General features: G+C 48.1%; 1 protein-coding gene across 1 annotated transcript in view; it reads left to right on the top strand.

The window, feature by feature from the left end:
* Positions 1-992: 992 nt before the first annotated feature.
* B4GALT5 (beta-1,4-galactosyltransferase 5) overlaps positions 993-25,519 on the top strand; it is a 90,329-nt gene continuing 65,802 nt past the window's right edge. The window contains exon 1 of the mRNA XM_038750358.1: positions 993-1,138. Coding sequence (XP_038606286.1) covers positions 1,015-1,138 — 124 coding nt within the window. The 5' untranslated portion in view covers positions 993-1,014. The remainder of the gene's footprint in view (positions 1,139-25,519) is intronic.

The raw sequence follows: 25,519 nt of genomic DNA, 5'->3' as shown, positions 1-25,519 counted from the left end.
GCCCGCCCCCTCACCCAGGCCCCGCCCCTCTCCCAGCCCACCCTCCAATCACAAACCCCGCCCCCTCACCCAGGCCCCGCCTCTTCTCCCCGCCCACCTCCAATCACAAACCCCGCCCCCTCACCCATGCCCCGCCCCTCTCGCAGCCCACCCTCCAATCACAGGCCCCGCCCCCTCACCCAGGCCCCGCCCCTCTACCAGCCCACGCTTCAATCACAGGCCCCACCTCTTCTCCCAGCACACGCCCCCATCACAGGCCACGCCCCGTCCCCAAGGCCACGCCCCTCTCCCAGCCCGCGCTCCAAACGCAGGCCCCGCCCCTCACCCCGGCCACCCCCTCCTCCAGGCCCCGCCCCTTTCCCCGGGCCCCGCCCCCTCTATCTGGCGGCGCCCAATCGCTCAGGCCCCGCCCCCTTTCCTCAGGCCCCGCCCCTCACCCAGACGGCGCCCAATCACGGAGGCCGCCCCCGCCTCTAGGCCCCGCCCCTTTCCCCGGTCCCCGCCCCCTCACTCAGGCGGCGCCCAATCGCCCAGACCGCCCCGCCTCCAGGCCCCGCCTCCTTTCTCCAGGCCTCGCCCCTTTCCTCAGGCCTCGCCCCCTCCCCCAGGCGGTGCCCAACCACAGAGGCCCCGCCCCCTTTGCTCATGCCCCGCCCCCTCGCCCATACGGCGCCCAATCACCGAGGCCGCCCCTCCTCCAGGCCCCGCCCCTTCCATCCAGGCCCCGCCCCTTCCCGCCAGGCCCCGCCCCCTCGCCCAGACGGCGCCCAATCGCCGAGGCCGCCCCCTCCCCCGGGCCCCGCCCCCTCCCCCGGGCCCCGCGCCGCCGCCGCCACCGCCTCCTCCGCCTCCTCATTCTCGTCCTCCTCCTCCGGCGGGCGGGCGGGCGGGGCGGGGCCCTGAGGCGAGCGGCCCCCGGGCGCGCCCGCGCGCGCGCGCTCTGTGGAGCCCCCCGTCGGTCCGTCCCGGTCGGTCGGTGGGTCCGGTCCGGTCGGTCCCGGTCCGGTCCTTAGGATGCGCGGCCGTCGGGGGCCGCGGCTGCGGTCCCGGCTGCCGCGGCGCTCGCTGCTGGCCGCGCTCTTCTTCTTCTCGCTGTCCTCCTCCTTCCTGTACTTCGTCTATGTGGCCCCCGGACTAGGTAAGGCGCCCCGCCGTTGCCACGGCAACCCGACCCCCCCCCCCGGTCCCCCGTCTCGGGTGGGGGTGGCGGTGGGTGGGGGCCCTCTTTCGCCTCCCTCCAGGAAGCCCCCCTCCCCCGCAGCGTTGCTCCCCGGAGCCCCCCCTTTCCCCCGCAGCGTTGATCCCCCCAGGAGCACCCTCTTTTCCCCACAGCATTGATCCCAGGAGCCCCCCCCCCCCATAGCATTGATCCCAGGAGCCCCCCTTCCCCCCACAGCGTTGATCCCAGGAGCACCCCCTTTCCCTCTCAGAGTTGATCCCAGGAGCACCCCTTTTCCCCCACAGCGTTTATCCCGGAGCACCCCCTTTCCCCCGCATAGTTTATCCCAGGAGCACCCCCTTTGCCTTGCACAGCGTTGATCCCAGGAGCACCCCCTTTCCCCCGCATAGTTTATCCCAGGAGCACCCTCTTTCCCCCACAGCGTTGATCCCAGGACTTTCCCCCCACAGCGTTGATCCCAGGAGCACCCCTTTCCCCCACAGTCAATCAATCAATCGTATTTATTTATTGAGCGCTTACTTTGTGCAGAGCACTGTACTAAGCACTTATCCCACAGCATTGATCCCAGGAGCACCCTCTTACCCCCCACAGCGTTGATCCCAGGAGCACCCTCCTTCCCCCACAGCGTTGATCCCAGGAGCACCCCCTTTCCCCCACAGCGTTGATCCCGGGAGCACCCCCTTCCCCTCCACAGGGTTGATCCCAGGATCACCCTCCTTCCCCCACAGGGTTGATCCCAGGATCACCCTCCTTCCCCCACAGCGTTGATCCCAGGAGTACCCCCTTTTCCCCACAGCGTTGATCCCAGGAGCACTCCCTTTCCCCCCACAGCGTTGATCCCAGGAGCACCCCCTTTCCCCCCGCAGCGTTTATCTCGGGAGCACCCCCTTCCCCTCCACCCCCTTCGGGATCCCCGACATCTCTCCCTCCCTCATCTCTTTTTCCTTCCCTTCTAAACCCTTCCCCCCCATCCCTGCAAGCCCCCACCCCATCCATCCCTCCATTCATTCAGTCCTATCCATTGAGCGCTTACTTTGTGCAGAGCACTGTACTAAGCGCTTGGGAAGGACAAATCGGCGACAGATAGAGATGGTCTCTCCATCCCTCCCTCCCTCCCCCGGGCGTTCTCTCACCCCCTGCCCCGCGGCTACCAACTGTAATAATGATAATAATAAGAATAATAGTGATGATGACATGTGTTAAGCGCTTATTATGTGCCCAAGAACTGTTCTAAGAGCTAAGGGAGACACAAGGTCATCAGGGTGTCCCACCTAGGTCTCACAGACTTTATCCCCATTTGACAGATGAGGGAACTGAGGCCCGGAGACATTGCGACTTGACGGTATATAACGGTGTAGAGTTAATATTAATGATGATGGCCTTTGTTAAGCGCTTACTGTGGGCCAAGCGCTGTTCTAAGCGCCGGGGGAGACGCAAGATCATTAGGTTGTCCCACGTGGGGCTCATAGGCTTCATCCCCATTTTACAGATGAGGGAACTGAGGCACAGAGAAGTGAAGTGGCTTGCCCAGAGTCACACAGTGGACAAGTTGCGGAGGCGGGATTAGAATCCAAGTGCTTAGTACAGTGCTCTGCACACAGTAAGCGCTCAATATATACGTTTGAATGAATGAATGAATGAATCCACGATCTCTGACTCCCAAAGCCACCACGCTGCATCTGTATATTATATATATATAGATAGATATAATATATAATCTATACAATCTATTATATCTATATATAGATATAATATAGATATAATATATAATCAATATAATCTATTATGTCTATATATAGATATAATCTATATATATCTATATATAGATATATAGATATATATAGATATAATCTATATATATCTATATATAGATATAATAAATTATTTAACTGTACAACAGGAGAGGAGTCGGGGTCCTGCCGCGGGTTGCCTGTCGTCATCATAATAGTACTTGTTAAGCGCTTACTATGTGCCACTCACTGTACTAAGCGCCGGAGTGGATACAGGCCCTGTTCCACGTGGGGCTCACAGTCTCCAGCCCCATTTTACAGATGAGGGGATTGAGGCCTAGAGATGTCGAGTGACTTGGTCAAGGTCATAAAGCAGACGAGGGGTGGAGCCGGGATTAGAACCCGTGACCTTCGGACTCCGAGGCCCCGGGCTCTAGCCACCGCACCGTACTTCTTCTCGTCGTCATCGCCCGTCTCCCCGGAGCCCACGAGAACATCCCAGTTGGGCGGTCGGTTGGATGGAGAAAGGGGTGCAGTGAGCATCTAGCCCTCCCCCAGAGCACGTATTAGGCGCCTGCCGTGTGCAGGGCACTGTACTGAGCGCTGGGGAGGGATGCGCGGGTGATGAGGCCCGCTTTGCCCCGGAGCCTTGGCCTGGGGGAGATTGGAGCAAAGCAAACTTCAGGCCCCCCTCAGCACCCAAGGCATACGAGGTCCCCCCACCTTGGGAATGGCTTGAAAAGTGGGTAGGGAACAGATTGTGCTCTCCCAAGTGCTTAGCACAGTGCTCTGCACACAGTAAGCGCTCAGTAAAGACGACTGACCGACCCCCGAAGCGGGGACCCTTTCGTAGGGCCGCAGAGAAGGACGAGGAGCCACCGGGGGTGAGTTTCAGTGGCACTAAAAGGGAGATTCATTCATTCGGTCGTATTTATTGGGCGCTTACCGTGTGCAGAGCGCTGTACTAAGCGCCTGTACAGTACAGAGAAGCAGTAGAGAAGCAGCGTGGGTCAGTGGAAAGAGCCCGGGCTTTGGAGTCAGAGGTCGTGGGATCAAATCCCGGCTCCGCCACTTGTCAGCTGTGTTACTGTGGGCAAGTCACTTTAATCAATCAATCAATCAATCGTATTTATTGACTTTGTATTCACTTCTCTGGGCCTCAGTTCCCTCATCCGTAAAATGGGGATGAAGACTGTGAGCCCCCCGTGGGACAACCTGATCACCTTGTATCTCCCCAGTGCTTAGAACAGTGCTTGGCACATAGTAAGCGCTTAACAAACACCATCATTATTATTATTATTATTATTAGAGATGACAGTGACTGTTACAGGCTCATCACCCTTTTCCCTCCTGGCTGCCCTAGCGATGCTCCAGAGGGGAAGAGAAAGAGTCGTTAGGGAAAGGGCAAGACTCGGGAATGGGAGCTGCGGATATTTAGGGATATTTAGGGGTTGGAGAATTCTGGCTGGTGCCTCTGTGGTGAAGAAATGCCTTTAAGGACTGCAGTATCTGGTGCCGTCCTCTGTTGATCCGTCAACACTGAACTAGCTGAACACAGAAACTTCCAGATAAAACCGGAGGGATTTCCCTCCCTTTTTTTTTTTTTTTCTGTAAATTCAGCATCATTCCCCCATTGGGCTAACGTAGGTGCTTTGGGAGAAACGCATCCCGTCCCTAAAATGAATTGGCCCAACATCAGTGAGCTTTGGACGCTTGTGCAGCCTGGGGAAATACAATCCGCCAGGCGATAGCAGTTCCACCAAGGGATGTAAAAATACGGTCCTAAGAACAGCAGTCAAGCAAGATGGTTTGTGTGCCTGAAGGAGTGATCAAATGTTGGAAGGGCAAGACGTGCTGAGCAATTAGTAAAATAAATTGAAGGTAGGGGAGGAGAAAGGACTCATTAGCACGGTGGTGGCCATTTCTATCTCATAATAAGGGTGTAAAATTTTGGAACATATCCAGAAAGCACACTCGGAGCCGTTTCTCCGAGATACTCGCGGATACTCACTCCCCTCTAGTACTCCCGCTTATATCTGGGAAACAGCGTGGCCTGGGAGGAAGAGCACTGGCTTGGGAGTCGGGAACCTGGGTTCTAATCCTGACCCGGCCCGTTATGTGCTGTGGGTGAATTTGAGCGAGTCACTTAATTTCACCGGGCCTCAATTTCCTCCTCTGGTGAAATGGAGATTAAATCTTTCTCCCTTTGAGACCCAGGTCTGGCAGGGACTGTGAGTCCCACGGGGTAGAGAGGGAGCGTTTCCGACCTGATTAGCTTGCGACTATTCCGGTGCTTAGTACAGCGCTAGGGACAGAGTAAATGCCTAATAAATACCATAATAATTCTAATTACTGTATCATTCTATTCTGATCCTTCCCCATCCCTAATTTATTTTAGTGTCTGTGTCCCCCCCACTCCATTGTCAGCACTTTGAGGGCAGGGATCATGTCAACCACCTCTAATAATAATAATGATGGCATTTATTAAGCGCTTACTAGGTGCAAAGCACTGTTCTAAGCCCTGGGCAGGTTACGAGGTGATCAGGTTGTCCCACGGGGGGCTCACAGTCTTCACCCCCATTTTCCGGATGAGGTAACTGAGGCCCAGAGAAGTGAAGTGACTTGGACCAAAGTCACACAGCTGACAATTGGCGGAGCTGGGATTTGAACCCGTGACCTCTGACTCCAAAGCCCGGGCTCTTTCCGTTGAGCCACGTCGCTCCTAGCGTACCCTCCCGAAAGCTTAGGGTGCACAGAGTAACTGATTATTGACTGATTATTGGCTGTGGGACATTCATATCAAGACAACAACATCAACAACAAAAAACACCCTGTCCTCATTTTGTTTGGAAATGCCCAAACCAGATCGTAAAACTGAAATCTGATTAGTAGTATGCTTAAAGTTCCCAACAGCTCGTTTTTGGATCAGCAGATTCAAATTACAGCGAGCCCTATCGAAGTCCTAATTTTTGACGTTGCGGATACTGAAAAGTACAAAAAATAATTTAATTTTAAAGCTTAACTCCTAAATCAGTCTTTTCTAGGGACCCCTGGATCTGTCTAGGTTTTACATTCTCTGGATGGCCGTGTTAATAGGAACTTGGAAAGCACGAAGAGTGGAAAAACGTTAGGGTTAGTGAGGTCAAATATGGTGTAGTGTTTGCTTCGGATTGCTTTAATATAATCCGACTGGTTTCTTAATGCGGCAGTGAAACTTTCTATGGTGCTGGGTGTCATCAGGTTGAGCAGAGGAAGCAAACTCATTTTGCCGCTCTAAAAATCAAGACGTCTCTGCACCTGCCCTGAGTTAGGATCAGCGCTTGGAACAGTGCTTTGCACATAGTAAGCGCGTAACAAATGCCATCATTATTATTATTATTATTTAGGAAGTGGTAGAGAGAAGGGCAGGTAAAAATGATCGGAAGAGCGGAGCAATCTCCGCGTGAGCAGAGTCTGGAAAGATGAAGGCGAAGCGGTGACACGGTTGACGTTACACCGATCGGGAGGTGGGGTTGGACAGGATGAGCGTCGTTTTTGACATCAAATCTCAAATCGTCCGGATGAATAACCACCCTGGCTAATTGCTTCAGTCAAATATCAAGTGGGTGGATAAACATATGAACTTGGTTGCCTCAGGAGGACGGGCAGGCTAAAAATAGAGGTTCATGGCTGAGAGGAGCATAATGAGTTATTAGAGGAACAGCGGGGCCTAATGGAAAGAGCGCGGGCCTGGGTTCGAAAGCCGACCCCTCCGCCGCTGTGAGACCTTGGGCAAGACACTTAACTTCTGTGCCTCGATTTCCTCATCTGTAAAATGGGGATTCGGTACCTGTTCTCCCTCTGACTTCATTCATTCAATCATTTATTGAGCGCTTACTGTGTGCGGAGCACTGTACTAAGCACTTGGCACTGTACTAAGCGCTTGGACTTGGACGGTTAGTGGGACAGAGACTGTGTCCAACCTGATTGTCTTGTTCAGAGCTTTGTACGGGGCTTGACGTGTGGTAAAGGCTTAAGATAGCAGAATTATTCATTATAATACCATTAAACCATATTATATACCATTACTATACCATAATACCGTAATTATTCATTATTATTAAGCTGGATGCGGTGCTCGAGACCTGTAAAGTGGATATCAGGGAGCCGCCGAGGGCCCCCGTTGGAGGCTGAATATTAGGCTAAATGGACCCTCGATCTAACTCAGTAATTGCATTTATTATGTTCTTGTGGTTCCAAAAGTTTTAGTGTGACCAAGTTGAGGGAGCTGTAAAATATCCAATCAATCAATCAATCAATCGTATTTATTGAGCGTTTACTGTGTGCAGAGAACTGTACTAAGTGCTTGGGAAGTACAAGTTGGCAACATATAGAGACAGTCCCTACCCAACAGTGGGCTCACAGTCTAAAAGGGGGAGGCCAGAAACATTAAAGCGCATTTAAATAGAATTAGGATATGATCAGATCCTAAATAAAGCTTTGCTTACTACTCACAGTCCTGCCCAGCTACGGATTTAATTTTCATTCATCCATTCAATCGTTTTTACTGAGCGCTTACTGTGTGCAGAGCCCTGCACTAAGCGCCGGGGAGAGTGCGCTACAACAATCGCGTTCCCTGCCCACAACGAGTTTACGGTCTGTAATTTTGACTTTTGCTTTTTTTTTTTCTTCCAACTTTGTCTTTTTTTTGGCTGTTTTTGGTGTCTTCTTGATAGTCCACCTTTTCGGCTCTGTTGTCCCCACAGTAGGTTTTGTGGCTAAAGAGGAGGTGAATCACCCAGGCACAAGAATGCAGCGTGTGTTTAGGAATAGGGTGTAAGCACCAGGATGTAAAAGTCAAGTAATAAACGTCAAGCGGTAGGTGTGCCTCTTAGTGAGGCATAATGCTTCAGTGGCCTGAGAAAGAGACTCGAAACTTGTTGGAACCGCGTTCTAATCCCGGACCTGTTGCGTCGCTCGCAGCCGGTGAAGTCTTTCCTGGGTTTGCTTCCTCGTTTGTACAGTCGGAGTAACAATACCTGCTCGCCTCTGAGGCTTGTTGAGACCAAAACCATAACTGGGATTGCAAAACCCTTGGAGTTTCATTTACAGAATGTGATAAAGTATTTAATGATAACGAAAGGTAAGATACTGAGAGGAAGCCACCATTGGAGGTCTCTTTCCAACTCTCCCGCTCCTCTCCTAGTTGTCGGGGCTTAGTAGAAAGAACCCGGGCTCGGGAGCCAGAAGATATGCGTTTTTAATCCCAGCTCCGCCACTTATCCGCTGTGTGACCTTGGGCAAGCCTCTTAACTTCTCTGTGCCTCAGTTACCTCATCTGTAAAATGGGGATTAAAAGTGTGAGCCCCACGTGGGACAACCTGATTAATAATAATAATAATAATAATGATGGCATTTATTAAGCGCTTACTATGTGCAAAGCCCTGTTCTAAGCGCTGGGGAGGATACAAGGTGATCAGGTTGTCCCTCGGGGGGCTCGCAGTCGTAATCCCCATTTTCCAGATGAGGTAACTGAGGCCCAGAGAAGTGAAGTGACCTGCCCAAAGTCACACAGCTGACAGTTGGCAGAGCCGGGGTTTGAACCCATGACCTCTGACTCCAAAGCCCGGGCTCTTTCCATTGAGCCATTCTGATTACCCTGTATCTACCCCAGCGCTTTGAACAGTGCTTGGCACATAGTAAGCGCCTAACAAATACCATAATAATAATTATTATTATCGTGTGACTCTCGATTCAGGGGGAAGCTCATTGTTTCTGAGTTGTTTCTGCAAGTTCAGTTCGATGAATTCAGTTAAGTGCGAGAAGGGCTTTTCCCTATAATTAATAATTTTTACGTCACCTCTAAGGAGACCTTGGGGAGGCAGGTGAGCCAGTTGAGCTACCGGTGGTAAACACATAGCGACACCCCTTTATCCATCAGTGGTATTTATTGAGCTCTGACTATGTGCAGAGCATGGACTAAGCACTAGGGAGGGTACAGTTCAACAGAATAGTAAACGTTCCCTGCCCTTAACAAGCTTACAATCTAGCGTTTATGCCCTTCAAGTATCTAGCAAAAAAAAATGCTCACCTTCAGCAATGCAACCGGGGACTTTGGCTTTTTTTTTATGACATCCAGCAATCTACATTTATCTGAAAGCTCAAAAGTACTTTCCAGTGTCACTCATAAATGACAAAGATTAATCTTTAGCCCTGCTGTGGTTCAAGAGGGAAGATCCGCCCCGACGGGAATCAGGAGAGAAGCAATGTGGCCTAGTGGATGGAGCACGGGCCCCGGAGTCAGAGGGTCATGGCTCCTAATCCCGGTTTCGCCAACCTGTCTGCTGTGTGACCTTGGGCAAGTCACTTCACTCTTCTGTGCCTCAGTTACCTCATCTGTAAAATGGGGATTGAGGCTGTGAGCCCCACGAGGGAGAGGGACTGTGTCCAATCTGCTATGCTTGAAGCCGCCCAAGTGCAGAGTCAGCATCCGACAAGTACCGTAATAATAGTGTTAAGGGCTTGGAGGAGGAGAATATAACAGAGTCGACGGATGCGTTCCCGGTGCACAACGTGTACATATGTGTATATGTTTGTACATATTTATTACTCTATTTTACTTGTACATATTTATTCTATTTATTTTATTTTGTTAATATATTTTGTTTTGTTGTCTGTCTCCCCCTTCTAGACTGTGAGCCCGCTGTTGGGTAGGGACCATCTCTATATGTTGCCAACTTGGACTTCCCAAGCGCTTAGCACAGTGCTCTGCACACAGTAAGCGCTCAATAAATACGATTGAATGAATGAATGAATGAACAAGCTTACAATCCAGAGGTTCTCCACTATTGTGAGGAGTTAAATACAAGTTAATCAATCAATGGTATTTACTGAGTGCTTACCGTGTGCAGAGCACTGTACTAAGCGCTTGGGAGAGGGTAGTAATAATAATGATGGCATTTGTTAAGCGCTTACTATTTACTATTCTATTTATTTTATTTTGTTAACATATTTTGTTGTCTGTCTCCCTCTTCTAGACTGTGAGCTCTCTGTTGGGTAGGGGCCGTCTCTATATGTTGCCAACTTGGACTTCCCAAGCGCTTAGCACAGTGCTGTTCACACAGTAAGCGCTCAATAAATACGATTGAATGAATGAATGAATGAACAAGCTTACAATCTAGAGGTTCTCCACTATTGTGAGGAGTTAAATACAAGTTAATCAATCAGTGGTATTTACTGAGTGCTTACCGTGTGCAGAGCACTGTACTAAGCGCTTGGGAGAGGGCAGTAATAATAATAATGATGGCATTTGTTAAGCGCTTACTATTTACTATTCTATTTATTTTATTTTGTTAACATATTTTGTTTTGTTGTCTGTCTCCCGCTTCTAGACTGTGAGCTCTCTGTTGGGTAGGGACTGTCTCTATATGTTGACAACTTGTACTTCCCAAGCGCTTAGCACAGTGCTCTGCACACAGTAAGCGCTCAATAAATGTGATTGATTGAATGAATGAATAAATACGATTGAATGAATAAATACGATAGAATGAATGAATGAATTTTCTAAGCGCTGGGGGGAATACAAGGGGATCAGGTTGTCCCACGAGAGGCTCACAGTCTTCATCCCCATTTTACAGATGAGATGAGGGAACTGAGGCCCAGAGAAGTGAAGTGACTTGCCCAAAGTCACACAGCTGACAATTGGCGGAGTCAGGATTTGAACCCATGACCTCTGACTCCAAAGCCCGGGCCTTTTCCACTGAACCACGCTGCAGAGGTTGTAGACCCCTCTGTCCACAATGAAGTTACGAAGCTAGAGTCCATGGGGCAAGGGGGTTAAGGTGTCAGAAAAGTGGACGGTAATAAGCCCCGTGCAGTCTTCCAAAATGGAATTTCATGTGCTCCTCAAAATGCAGAAGACTGGGATTCCTTTTTGTTTTTTTTTTAAACAAGTGTACTGCACTTTCAGGAACACTTTACATTCATTCAGTCTTATCTACTGAGCGCTTGCTGTGTGCAGAGCACTGTACTAAGCGCTTGGAAAGTAAACTTTGGCAACATATAGAGAGCAGTGTGGCTTTAGTGAGAAGCTGCAAGGCCTAGTGGAAAGAGCCCAGGCTCGGGAGCTTGAGGACGTAGGGTTTAATCCCAGGTCCACCAGTTGTCCGCTGTGTGACCTTGGATAATAATAATAACAATAATAATAATAATAATAACAATGGCATTTATTAAGCGCTTACTATGTGCAAAGCACTGTTCTAAGCACTGGGTAGGTTACGAGGCGATCAGGTTGTCCCATGGGCTTAATCCCCATTTTACAGATGAGGGAACTGAGGCCCAGAGAAGTGAAGTGACTTGCCCAAAGTCACACAGCTGACAATTGGCGGAGCCGGGATTCGAACCCGTGACCTCTGACTCCAAAGCCCGGGCTCTTTCCCCTGAGCCACGCTGCTTCTCTGGGTAAGTCACAACTTCTTTGTGCCTCAGTCGCCTCTTACATAAAATGGGGATTAAGGCCGTGAGCCCCGTGTGGGACACGGACCGTGTCCAACCCGATTAGATTGTCTCTACCCCAGTGCTTAGTACAGTGCCTGGCACTTAGTAAGCGCTCAACAATTACCATTAAAAAAGGGCTCATTTCCAAAGTTGTTTCTGGAGGGCAGAAAGCAGGAGCAATGGAAGTCCCAAGTCTTGTTCCTGTTTCACATAAAACTTAGGAGGAGGAAGTCAAGTTTCCATCTTCGTCACCCTTTGACTGCGCGGTAACTTTGTGAGAGGTGAGATTGCAAAGCCTTCTTTCTCAACCGGTCTCTAGGGGAAGTTTTGTTGGTTGGTGATGACAATTTTCGGAAAAATGGCCATGGCCTGGCAACTGGAATTCCTTTCAGCCCTGAAACATACCAGATCCCTACAGAGCCTATTCCCGATCGTTTCCCATTACAATTTGAGTTGGTCAATGTCCATCCTGTCAGGTGCCGGGAAGCAGTTTACCGCCTTTGTCACATAGCTGAGGAGCGCCAAAATAATCCCGTCAGGGCCCGGTAGTGTGCCCGGGAAACTCTGGAGAAGGTGGAAAGCCTTATCAGGGCAAATTTCTTGTTTATTCCCTTATCTAAAGTTTGCAGGTTTTTTGGCCATGTAAGTGTCGGGCCCGCCCAGTCGCTTTGGGGTAACTGAAAGGCGTGCTAGAAAATACCAAGAAAGGCAAGGTTCATGAAGAAACTGAAAGAAGTCTGCCCACTTTTTTTTGTTTCGGAGAAGGCATTGTAAATATGGCGCTACTTTAATTTGTTATTTTTTAAATAATGGCATTTATTAAGCTTATTATGTGCAGAGCACTGTTCTAAGTGCTGGGGAATTTACAAGGTGATCAGGTTGTCCCACGTGGGGCTCACAGTCTTGTTGTTTGGTGTTTACTGAGCAAGCGCTTAGTACAGTGCTCTGCACACAGTAAGCGCTCAATAAATACGATTGAATGCATGAATATTTACTGTTCTATTTATAATGATAATAATAATGATAATAACGGCATTTATTAAGCGCTTACTATGTGCAAAGCACTGTTCTAAGCGCTGGGGAGGTTACAAGGTGATCAGGTTGTCCCATGGGGCGCTCACAGTCTTAATCCCCATTTTAAAGATGAGGTCACTGAGGCACAGAGAAGTGAAGTGACTTGCCCAAAGTCACACATCTGACAATTGGCAGAGCCGGGATTTGAACCCATGACCTCTGACTCCAAAACCCGTGCTGTTTTCCACTGAGCCACGCTGCTTCTCATTTATTTTATTAATATATTTTGTTTTGTTGTCTGTCTCCCCCCTTCTAGACTGTGAGCCCGCTGTTGGGTAGGGACAGTCTCTAGATGTTGCCAACTTGTACTTCCCAAGCGCTTAGTACAGTGCTCTGCACACAGTAAGCGCTCAATAAATACGATTGATGATGGTGATGATGACAGACAACAAAACAAGTGAACAGGTGTCTACCATCAGAATAAATAGGATTACAGCCATATGCACATCATTAATAAAATCAAAGAGTAATAAATATGGACAAATATGCACAAGTGCTGTGGGGAGGGGAAAGGGGTAGGGAAAGGGGGTGATGGGGAGGGGAGGAGGAGGAGAGGAAAAAGGGGGGGGACTCAGTCTGGGAAGGCCTCCTGGAGGAGGTGAGCTCTCAGTAGGGCTTTGAAGGGAGGAAGAGAGCTAGCTTGGCGGAGGGAGGGCGTTCCGGGCCAGGGGAAGGACGTGGGCCGGGGTTCGACGGCGGGACGGGCGAGAATGAGGCACGGTGAGGAGGTTAGCGGCGGCAGAGGAGCGGAGGCTGCGGGCTGGGCTGCTGAAGGAGAGAAAGGAGTGAGGTAGGAGGGGGCGAGGGGATGGAGAACCTTGAAGCCAAGAGTGAGGAGTTTTTGCTTGATTTGAGGATTGATAGGCAACCACTGGAGACTTTTGAGGAGGGGAGTGACATGCCCAGAGCATTTCTGTGCAAAGATAATCTGGGCAGCAGAGTGAAGTACAGACTGAAGCAGGGAGAGACAGGAGGATGGGAGATCAGAAAGGAGGCCGATGCAGTAATCCAGTCGGGATAGGACGAGAGATTGAACCAGCAAGGTCGCGGTTTGGATTTAGAGGAAAGGGCAGATCTTGGCGGTGTTGCGGAGGTGTGACCGGCAGGTTTTGGTGATGGATTGGATGTATGGGGTGAACGAGAGAGCGGATTCAAGGACGACACCAAGGTTGCGGGTTTGTGAGACGGGAAGGATGGTGGTGCCGCCCATGGGAAAGTCAGGGAGAGGATGGGGTCAGGGAGGGAAGATAAGGAGCTCAGCCTTGGACACGTTGAGTTTTAGATGGCGGGCAGACATCCAGGTGGAGATGTCCTGAAGGCAGGAGGAGATAAGGGCCTGGAAGGAGGGAGAGAGAATGGGGTGGAGATGTAGATTTGGGTGTTATCAGCGTAGAGATGATAGGTGAAGCCGTGGGAACAAATGAGTTTGCCAAGGGAGTGAGTATAACTGCCAACTCTGTTGTATTGTACTCTACCAAGTGTATATATGTTTGTACATATTTATTACTCTATTTATTTTACTTGTACATGTCTATTCTATTTTATTTTGTTAGTATGTTTGGTTTTGTCTCCCCCTTTTAGACTGTGAGCCCACTGTTGGGTAGGGACTGTCTCTATATGTTGCCAATTTGTTCTTCCCAAGCGCTTAGTACAGTACTCTGCACACAGTAAGCGCTCAATAAATACGATTGATGATGATGACCCCGGTTCTAATCCCGGCTCTGCCATTTGTCTGCTCTGTGACCTTGGGCCAGTTTATTTGTTCATTCGGTCGTATTTATTGAGTGCTTACTGTGTACAAAGCACTGTACTAAGCATTTGGGGAGTACAATACAACCACAAACGGACACATTCCTGCCCACAGTCCAGAGGGAGGATTGTCACTTTTTTTTTTAATGGCACTTATTAAGCGCTTACTATGTGCAAAGCACTTTTCTAACTTTTTCGTGCCAGTTACCACAGCTGTAAATTGGGGATTAGGATTGTGAGCCCCACGTGAGACAGGGACTGTGTCCACCCTGATGGCTTTGTATCGACCCCAGTGTTTAGAACAGTGCCTGGCACATAATAATCGATTAACAAATACCATAAAAAAAGATGTAGCTCTGATAGTATTGGTTTTTGGCCTTGCTCCCTTACCCTGTTGCAATGGCCCTTATGGTTTGACCTTTCCCCCCCTGTGTCTTATCACCAGTTCCTCCCCACTTGATTCAGAGATAATAATGATGGTATTTGTTAAGCGCTTACTATGTGCCCTGGAGAACCAGGGCTTGGAAATGTGTCTACTTCTCAGCCAGGTACCTTTTCCCGGTAGTTAGTACAGTGCTTTGTACAGAGTAGGTGCTTAGTCCATAGTAGGACCGCTACTGCTACGACTACTACAGCAATAGGGAAATAGAGGGACTCAGTTTCCGTAGGGGATAGAACACAGGCCTGGGAGCCGGAAAGACCGGAGTTCTAATCTCAGCTCCTCCACGTGTCTGCTGTGTGACCTTGGGTAGGTCATTTAACTTCTCTGTGTCTCAGCTACCCCACCTGTAAAGTGGGGATGAGAGTGTGAGCCCCGTGTGGGACAGGGACTGTGATTAACTCGTATCTCCTCTAGCGCTTAGTACAGTGCCTGGCCAGAGTCAGCGCTTTAGCAAATACCACAGTTGTCATTCTAATGATCATTATTATACCCAGCCGGGAATAAAATGTATCAGCAGCAGATTCTGTAAACGCAGTGACGTTGTGATGGAGGCATTGGAATGGCTAAGTATTTGCAGTCAGCTGTGAATGGGAAAGGTTAGGACCAGCTGGCCGAAAACTCCGAGCCTCACACAATTTCTACTCTGAAGTTTATCTTGGAAATCAGCAAGACTAGAGGTTTTTGTGGAAAAAACATATGGATTGTCTTGATTGAGTAATTTAAAGCATTTCCTCTGAGAACCAGAAGTCTTTGGAATGTACAGGCCATTTCTCAATCCCGCTTTGCTTTTGGGTGAGTTCTTTGAGCTTTTATCTGTCAAAGAAGCCTTATCCTCTTGCTGACTCGCCTTTATGTGAAGCGCTACCTGCTTTGAACACAGACCTCAGCTCTTCCCTTCAAAATCAGTCAATCAGAGGTATTTATTGAGCGCTTACTATGTGCAGAGCACTGTACTAAGCACTTGGGAGAGCTCCCTGCCCACGAGGAGCTTCTAGTCTACAGGAGCAGTGTGGATGGATCGTGTTTTCTTTGTTTGCTTATTAGATTCAAAATAATTTTGCCTATTTACCAGAATAATATTTAATTTACACTCCCACTGTCTACTGATCACATGAATTCAGTGTTTTCCCAGGCATAGGAATCGCACTGAATAATTTAGAATGCTGCCTCACCTCAGATTTCCGTGTCTTTATCTCTTATTATTAGTTTGGTTGGGCAGTTATTAGAGGCAATGTGGTGTTTCTCTTGCTTTCCAGGTTGCAGACTGGTCATTCTGTTTTTGGAGGCGCCCGAGTGGCATTAATAAACTAAGATTAAAAACTCCTTCGAGGCTATTAGTGACCTCATTTTGATAACAGGAAAATTGTTCAGGGTAGCAAATGAAATGGGCAGTAGAGAGTAGGACCAAAAAATGACTTATAAAACATAAATTCATTTAATTTTAATGTTTTGCTAACAGTTCCAGTACTGAAATTATCTCCTTTTTGACCATTCAAGTGTAAAACTGATTTAAATAGCAGAGTGGAGAGCCTCTCAACCCTCCAAGAAATGACAAATTTGCATACATTAAGAGCTTCATGAGTCCAAACTTTGACAGAGAGGAAGTAGCGGAGCTTTTCCTCTTTTTAGGCTTCACATCTTTCTTCCTAACATGAGTGTCCAGATCTCTTAGGCTGGGACCCTACTGTTGTATAGAGTCTCTGATCGAAAGGTGCATATGCCTCTCAGGGGTAAAATTCTTGGAAACAGTTGGGCTGCCATGTATTTTTTTAAAAAAATTTTAAGTGGCAGCATTAGTAACAATAGTAAGAAGAATTGTGGTACTTGTTAAACGCTTACTATGTGCCGGGCACTGTTCTAAGCTCTGCAAGCTAATCGGGTTGCTTACAGTCCCTGTCTCACATAGGGCTCACAGACTTAATCCCTATTTTACAGATGAGGGAACTGAGGCACAGAGAACTGAAGTGACTTGCCCAAGTCCACAGAGCAGACAAGTGGCGGAGCTGGGATTAGAACCCAGGTCCTTCTGACTCCAGGCCTGTGCTTTATCCACCAGGCCATGTCTGTCTCCCCCATCTAGACTGTGAGCCCGTTGTTGGGTAGGGACCGTCTCTATATGTTGCCGACTTGTACTTCCCCAGCGCTTAGTCCAGTGCTCTGTACACAGTAAGCGCTCAGTAAATACGACTGAATGAATGGATGAATGCCAGGTCAAGCCACCAGGTAGACTAAAGATGTCAGTCAGGCTGAGTTTTCTCCTTATTTCAGTCTGTCTGTTTAGAATAAAGTTTTAAAATCTTGAGCAGTCCCACGAAGGCCTAGTCTGTTCTAGTCCCGGTAGAGCCTTCTCTTAAACTGGAAGAAATGGGGACTTTTTTATGGTATCTGTTAAGGTACCAGGTTGGACACAGTCCCTGTCCCACATGGGGCTCACAGTCTTAATCCCCTTTTTACAGATGAGGGAACTGAGGCCCAGAGAAATGAAATGACTTGTCCAGTGTCACACGGCAGACGAGTGGCCAAGCCGGGATTAGAACCCAAGTCCTCTGAGTCCCAGGCCCTTGCTCTATCCATTAGGCCACACTGCTCTGACCGCAAACCCCCGATTCGATGGCTGCGAATGCACAGCTGTCTAAACGAAAGCTTCTCCTGCCCGTCCAGAGTCGTCCCTTAATCTTGCGTCTCCCTGGAGGCGTAGCGAGACCTCCCCAGTTCAGGCCAACGGAATCAAGTCCTGTGGAGTTTTTAAATCTTGAGCAATCCCACGAAGGCCTAGTCTGTTCTAGTCCCGGTAGAGCCTTCTCTTAAACTGGAAGAAATGGGGACTTTTTTATGGTATCTGTTAAGGTACCAGGTTGGACACAGTCCCTGCCCCACGTGGGGCTCACAGTCTTAATCCCCTTTTTACAGATGAGGGAACTGAGGCCCAGAGAGAGACTTGTCCAGTGTCACACGGCAGACAAGTGGCCGAGCCGGGATTAGAACCCAAGTCCTCTGAGTCCCAGGCCCTTGCACTATCCATTAGGGCACACTGCTCTGACCGCAAACCCCCGATTCGATGGCTGCGAATGCACAGCTGTCTAAACGAAAGCTTCTTCTGCCCGTCCAGAGTCGTCCCTTAATCTTGCGACTCCCTGGAGGTGTAGCGAGACCTCCCCAGTTCAGGCCAACGGAATCGAGTTCTGTGGAGTCCAGCCGGGGACAATAATAATAATAATTACGGTCCTGTTTCAGCGCTTTCTACGTACTGGAGTAGATACAAGTTAATCAGTTTGGACACAGTCCCTGTCACGCCTGGGGCGCATAATCTTAATCTCCATTTAAAAGATGAGGTAACCGAGCCCCAGAGAAGTGAAGTGGCTTACCCAAGATCACACAGCAGACATGTGGCAGAGCCAGGATTAGAACCCAGATCTTTCAGATTCCCAAGCCGTACGCTCTATCCACTAAGCGTGCTGCTTCTCATGTAACATAGGTCTCTCCAGCTCATCTGGAAGAAAGCGAAGACAGGGCTAGGTAGCGTAGAGTCCCCTTAGGCCCCTTTGGGGATCATATGGGCAATTCCAGAGTTAGGGTTTGGGGTGGGCGTGGATTGGGTCCCCTTGAACTTGCCCTCGATGATGATGGCATTTATTAAGCGCTTACTGTGTGCGAAGCACTGTTCTAAGCGCTGGGGAGGTTACACGGTGATCAGGTTGTCCCACGGGGGGGCTCACAGTCTTCATCCCCATTTTACGGATGAGGTCACTGAGGCCCAGAGAAGTGACGCGACTTGCCCAAAGTCACCCAGCTGACAGTGGATGGAGCCAGAATTTGAACCCGTGACCTCTGACTCCAAAGCCCGGGCTCTTTCCCTTCAAGTCCAATGGGGAAGGTGGTATTTATGCTCCACGGTTTGGCCCATGTGACCTGCATTACATTTTCCATGAGAGTTTTATTACAGGTGTATCTTAGGTTACAGCCACCCTACAGAGCGTGCAACCCGGGGATATTCTCTGCTCACCTCCTCCAAGAGGCCTTCCCAGACTGAGCCCCCTTTATCCTCTCCCCTTCCCCATCCCCCCCCACCCTACCTCCTTCCCCTCCCCGCAGCACCCATCTATATGTTTGTACAGATTTATTAGTCTATTGATTTTACTTGTACATATTTACTATTCTATTTAATTTGTTAATGATGTGCCTTTAGCTTTAATTCTATTTGTTCTGACGACTTGACACCTGTCCACATGTTTTGTTGTCTGTCTCCCCCTTCTAGACTGTGAGCCCGTTGTCGGGTAGGGACCGTCTCTATATGTTACCAACTTGTACTTCCCAAGCGCTTAGTACAGTGCTCTGCACACAGTAAGCGCTGCGCGGCTCAGTGGAAAGAGCCCGGGCTTTGGAGTCAGAGGTCATGGGTTCAAATCCCGGCTCTGCTAATTGTCAGCTGTGTGATTTTGGGCAAGTCACTTCACTTCTCTGTGCCTCAGTTCCCTCATCTGTAAAATGGGGATTAAGACTGTGAGCCCCATGTGGGGTAATCTGATCACCTTGTATCCCCCCAGCACTTAGAACAATGCTTTGCACATAGTAAGTGCTTAACAAATACCATCATTATCATTATTATTAATAAATATGATTTATTGAATGAATGAATACACATGTCCTACCCTAGTGTCACAATAATAATATTATTAATAATAATAATAATAATGGCATTTACCAATCACTGTACAGAAGTCCGCCCCCCTCCTCCTGCTCTTCTATCCCTTCACCACCCTCCCCTATTTTCCAGAGGTTTTGCATGCCTTCACGTAATTATAAGAGCTTCATGAGCCCAAACTTTGAAAGAGAGGAAGTACCAGAGCTTTTTCCTCTTTTTAGGCCTCACATCTTTTTTCCTAACATGAGTGTCCAGATCCTGCTTCCGATCCTTTTCCCATCCCCGGAACTGGACTCCTCTGCTATCCCCCGATATCCCCCTATCCTTTCCCTCCACCCCTGCTCTCCTCGATTTTGATTTAACTTCACAGCAGTGGTGTTCCAGCCGCATGGCCTAATGGGAAGAGCACGGGACTGGGAATTGGAGGACGTGGGTTCTAATCCAGGCTCTGCTGCGTGACTTTGGGCAAGTCACTTCACTTCTCTGTGCCTCAGTTCCCTCATCTGTAAAATAGGGCTTAAGACTGTGAGCCCCATGAGGGGCAAGGACTGTGTCCAACCCAATTTGCTTGCATCTACCCCAGCACTTAGAATAGCGCTTGGCACAAGGTAAGCGAGGAACAAATACCACAATTACTGCGATTGCTACCTTCCCATTCGTTTTCTCTTCCCTGCTTCGTAGCCCCGCTTCTCTAGCCACAAGAACGGAGACGGGGGGTGGACCGGAGCAGGAAAGGGGGGGGGGTTTCAACCTTTTTCCACACTTCCTAACGAACTTACTTTAGCCCTGCCACTGCCAACACCACATCTCTAGGGACTTAGAAATGAGGTGTATCGACTCATAGTAGTTTTCAGGAATTTGGACTGTTTTCTTTCGTGCATCAAAACCCAGTGCTCGTTTTCATTTTCCCTCCTAAAATCACAGTCTGGCATTGAGGAGTGTCCCAGCTTTCTCTCTCAAACTCTGTTGTCAATAAACTTTGCTGTGAGTTGGGTGAAACAGGAGGCGAAACCATCTGATCACAGAAGAATTAAATTAGATCTTTCTCCTTAGTGACTGCACACTTGTCTGGGAGTAGAGGGGTTTCCCCTCCACCCCCAACACAAACACACACACACAACACTAGAAGTTCACAGTAACAGAAGGGGTGTGTGTTCTCACCAAAAGTTCTTCTCAGGTGTCAAGTTTCCAGTAACACCGCCTTCCATTTGTGATTTGATGGAGTGTGTCTGCTTGTAGACATTGGAATTAAAACTAATTTTCGCCCCAAATCACACAGGTGGGCTGTGCTTATTAGAAACTGCTAAACTGTAAGGGTTGGGTCTACCAACTCTATTGGGTAGGGGCCGTCCTTATATGTTGCCAACTTGTACTTCCCAAGCGCTTAGTACAGTGCTCTGCACACAGTAAGCGCTCAATAAATACGATTGAATGAATGAATGAATGAGAAGCAGCATGGCCTAGTGGATAAAGCCCAGGCTTGGGAGTCGGAAGGTCGTGGGTTCAAATTCCGGCTCCGCCACTTGTCTGCTGTGTGACCTTGGCAAGTCGCTTCACTTCGCAATGCCTCAGTTACCTCATCTGTAAAATGGGGATTGAAACCGCGAGCCCTGCATGGGACAGGGAATGTGTCCAACCCATTTTGCTTGTAGTCACACCAGCACTTGGTACAGTGCCTGTCACATAGTAAGCACTTAACAGATGTCATTGTTATTCTCCCAAGTGCTTAGTGCAGTGCTCGGCACACAGTCAGCACTCAATGATCGGTTGAAACCACCGGTCAACTTGGAGTTAGAGGATTAAGGCTCCTGGGTTCTGTTTTTCTCTCTCCTTAAATCAGACGTATAATGTCATTTCTTGACTTCTATTTTACTACACCCCAAATGGGTGTGATATTTGCCATCTTGGGGTGCAGTACAGTCTAAATGAGTGTTATGAGTATTTGAATAGAACTTTTGACCACCTCAGATGAGCCATTGCCATGCAGGTCTTCACTATTGCAGTCAGGAAACCTCGGCTTGATATGACTGATGAAGTGCACACCATGGTTTTTACGCATCCCGTTCATAAGCATCTCACGAGACTTTATCAAGTTCAACCGCATGCAAGTGAATGCACGAGAGCTTGGAAGTTCATAGCAGCGGTGTCAAAGAAGCTACCCGAAGCTTACTAGTTAGACTCGGCATAGAGGAGAAATTTGAAATTTTATAGATGGGTTGGAGAATTGAGTGCACGAGATGAGCATCTGATGAGGCGAGAGCTTAAAGAGTGGGGTGACTGCCGGATAAGAGGAATAAAATCATAAGGGACCTCAAAGACAAGGAGTTTGTAGGCATTCTCGCCATTTCTTCAGAGCTGTCTTCAGGAAGTGGAGAGAATGAAGAGGAATGTGGAAATAAAACATTGAGAGTGAGAAATCAATTCATATTTTGCAAAGCTCTGTATCTTGCAATTTTTTTGTGTCAGCTTGACTGCAGATGCATTGATTGAGATTGATATCGGGAATTTGTGTGGGCTAGGTTGATTTTTTTTTTCTCTGAGCGTACATAGCCTGCTTTAGCTATTTCTTCATATTAAAGGCATGTAGGTCCTCAGAAGGTGTTCTTTTTAAATATATAGTGGAGGAACTGTAATGAAGAAAATAAAACCCAAACACACACACAAAAACCCCTTCCCCCCACTATCTTGGCTGTTCATATATGTTTTTTAACTGGTGATGCTAAGAAGTTGTTGCAGAATATGTACGTGACTCCAGGGTCACCTCAAGATACTTGGCACGTTTGGTCCCTCTCCCACATGAGGCTCACAGTCTGAGTGGGAGGGAGAAAAAGTATTTTATGCCCATTTTACCGATGAGGAAACTTAGGCACAGAGCAGTTAAGTAACTTGCCCAAGGTCACACAGGCGAGTGGAGGATCTGGGATTCCCAGGCCCGTGCCCTTTCCATCTGTCTGTGCTGTTTTCATGCCACAATTGTGTTTAGTCAAAGCTCTGGTCACTTTTGTGGAAAAAATGGCTGGTTTTAGGGCATTGTGCTGTTTAGATGGTGACATTTGAAGTCACGAATATCCTTTCTTCAAAAATCCCCTTGAAGAGCCATGAAATCTAGGTTAGGCGTTTTTTGCAGAGGGAGGGGAATGTTCCGTAATGTAACAATAATAATAGTGGTATTTGTTAAACGCTTTGTTAAGCTATGTGCCAGACACTGTACTAAACATTGAGGTGGGTGCAAGAAAATCGGATTGGAAGCCGTGCCTGTCCCCCATTCAATTCATTCATTCAATCGTATTTATTGAGCGCTTACTGTGTGCAGAGCACTGTACTAAGCGCTTGGGAAGTCCAAGTTGGCAACATATAGAGACGGTCCCTACCCAACAGTGGGCTCACAGTCTAGAAGGACTGTGGACCATTTTCCAGATGAGGTAACTGAGGCCCAGAGAAGTGAAGTGACTGGCCTAAGGCCACACAGCAGACAAGTGGCAGAGACAAAATTAGAACCCATGACCTTCTGACTCCCGAGCCCGTGCTCCATCTGGCCGGAGGCTGGCTCTAAAAGACCCAAATCAAGTAAGAATGGTGATTCAAATAGGAAATATGATCCCTGCACTTGTTGGGAGACACTGACAATCCCTGTCATCATTGAGGAGTGCAAGGAATACACCAGCAAATGCAGGAATAGGTGGTGAATATCTTAGGAGCTGGTGAAAATTTGGGGAAGAATGATGGGCCCCCCAAAACCCATCAGCATGTGTAGCCGAAACTTGTAAAATCTGTGGATTGTTTCCTTTCCGAAAGTGATCCGGAGAGTTTCTTATACGTTTTGTGGTCCAAGGGAAAAGTCTACACATTTACTTTGGAATTTGGAAATCGGGGAAAAGCCTAATGAGAGCCCAAGGCTAGGTTGTGTGGCTTGGAATGGAGCAGGTCAGTCGGTAGTATTGATTAAGCACTTACTGTGTGCAGAGCACAGTACTAAGCGCTTGGGAGAGTACAGTACAAAAGAGTTGGAATGAATTTCTCGATCTTTTCTCACTGTTTATGACATTTCCTCTGAAAGTAGAGGTGGGCTAACAAACCACTTCCAGGAGTTGACATTTTCACCTGCCAGCATGGAGACTTTCTTGGTTTTAGTTGTCAGATAGTTTTTGTAGACTGACCCTCTAGGTTTGTAGGGTGGGAGAAGGATGTCTCTCAACCCTTTTGTCATCTCCTAAGTTGAGGAAGGAGAAGCTTCCTGAAATTAGAAACCCATAGATTCCATGGGTAAAATATAGATGTTGGGTTTTCCAGCCTCAGTTTTGAGTTTAAGGGGGTAATTTCATGAGGTGAATCTAATATTACTTTCATTGTTCTCTCCCCAAAGCCTTCTGTTGTGTTTTGCACACAATGGATACTCAATAAACACTATTGAATTTTGCTTCTGATGTTTGCTATGGTTAAAATTTGTGCCAAGATAATCTGTTGCATTACCCTTTAAATTTGTGCCCATTGTCTGGTGAGAGCTATCTAGGACTTCCTTTACTGTGTTGCTGTTTTTTTTAATGTGTATGTGAGGGAAAAAATTAAATATGCTATCTTTGGACTTGCTTTAATGTTTCCTTTGATTTGAAATTCATGGGTTTTTTTTTTTGCTTGCTTTGAATTTTAGTTTTTTTGAGGTCTTTGAGTTTGAGCGTAAGAGAAATAATGGTACTTCTGCTCGTTCTTCTTTGGGTTGCAAGAACCATTAGGTTGACTTCTGCTGTTTTTAGGCCCTTTTGAAATCTGACAACAGGTAAAGCACATTCCGGAAGTGCCCAGGAATCCGTGTTGATTAATGCTGTTAGTGGAAGTGTGAATCAGCGGTGAAATGGCCAGGAGAGGAGAGGCAGGAGAAGCCACAAAATGGATAACCAATCCCTTAAATCATTGACAGTAAGCTGAATAACATATTTGTGCAAGTCCCCCACTGCTCTTTTGGGCACATCTAAATTCATTCATTCAATCGTATTTGTTGAGCGCTTACTGTGTGCAGAGCACTGTACTAAACACTTGGAAAGTACCAGTTGAGCAACAGATAGAGAAAAGCCTCACCCAACAACAGGCTCACAGTCTAAAAAGGGGAGATAGACAACAAAGGAGGCAGGCATCAGTAGCATCAAAATAAATAGAATTATAGATATATTTTAATAATTAATAAAAATAGAATAATAAATATGTACAAATAATAATGATGGCATTTATTAAGCGCTTACTATGTGTAAAGCACTGTTCTAAGCGCTGGGGAGGTTCCAAGGTGATCAGGTTGTCCCACGTGGGGTGGGGGTTCACAGTCTTAATCCCCATTTTACAGATGAGGTAACCGAGGCTCAGAGAAGTGAAGTGATTTGCCCAAAGCCACACAGCTGACAATTGGCAGAGCCGGGATTTGAACCCATGACCTCTGACTCCAAAGCCCGGGCTCTTTCCACCTAGCCACGCTGCTTATGGCAGGGGAGTGAAAAGGAGGAGAGGCTGCCAGTGTGTTGGTAACTTGGGTTAAAAAAATATGGGGGTCAAATTAGCTCAAAAGTCAACTCGTTTTAATCAATCAACCAGTGGCATTTATGGAGCACTTCATGTGGGCTGAGCACTGTATTATGTGCTTGGGGGAGTACAGTACAGTAGAATTAGTAGATATGATCTTGCCTACAAGGAGCTTACAGTCTAGTTCACCTCGAGGTTATCAACAGTCAGTTTCCCTGGATTGTACTTGTGAGGAAGAAGACCCGGAGAGAAGGCCCCATCCTTCGGGAGGATCAAAGTTCTTTAGGAACTGTTATATTCGGAGAGCGGGTGCTGAGGAGGAGGCATACCAAAGTCTCAAGGTGGCTCAGTGGAAAGAGCCCGGGCTTTGGCGTCAGAGGCCGTGGGTTCAAATCCCGGCTCCGCCACTTGTCAGCTGTGTGACTTTGGGCAAGTCACTTCACTTCTCTGGGCCTCAGTTCCCTCATCTGTAAAATGGGGATGAAGACTGTGAGCCCCTCGTGGGACAACCTGATTACCTTGTATCTACCCCAGCGCTTAGAACAGTGCTTTGCACATAGTAAGCGCTTAACAAATACCAACATTATTATTATTATTAGTTGGGTAATTGTTATTGTTGGGTTCAAATCCCGGCTCTGCCAGTTGTCAGCTGCGTGACTTTGGGCAAGTCACTTCACTTCTCTGGGCCTCAGTTACCTCACCTGGAAAATGGGGATTAAGGC

This window comes from Tachyglossus aculeatus, chromosome 8, assembly GCF_015852505.1.
Source record: "Tachyglossus aculeatus isolate mTacAcu1 chromosome 8, mTacAcu1.pri, whole genome shotgun sequence".
Lineage (NCBI taxonomy): Eukaryota > Metazoa > Chordata > Mammalia > Monotremata > Tachyglossidae > Tachyglossus > Tachyglossus aculeatus.
Note: the sequence above shows the minus strand (reverse complement) of the source record. Positions and strands in the feature narration are given on the sequence as shown.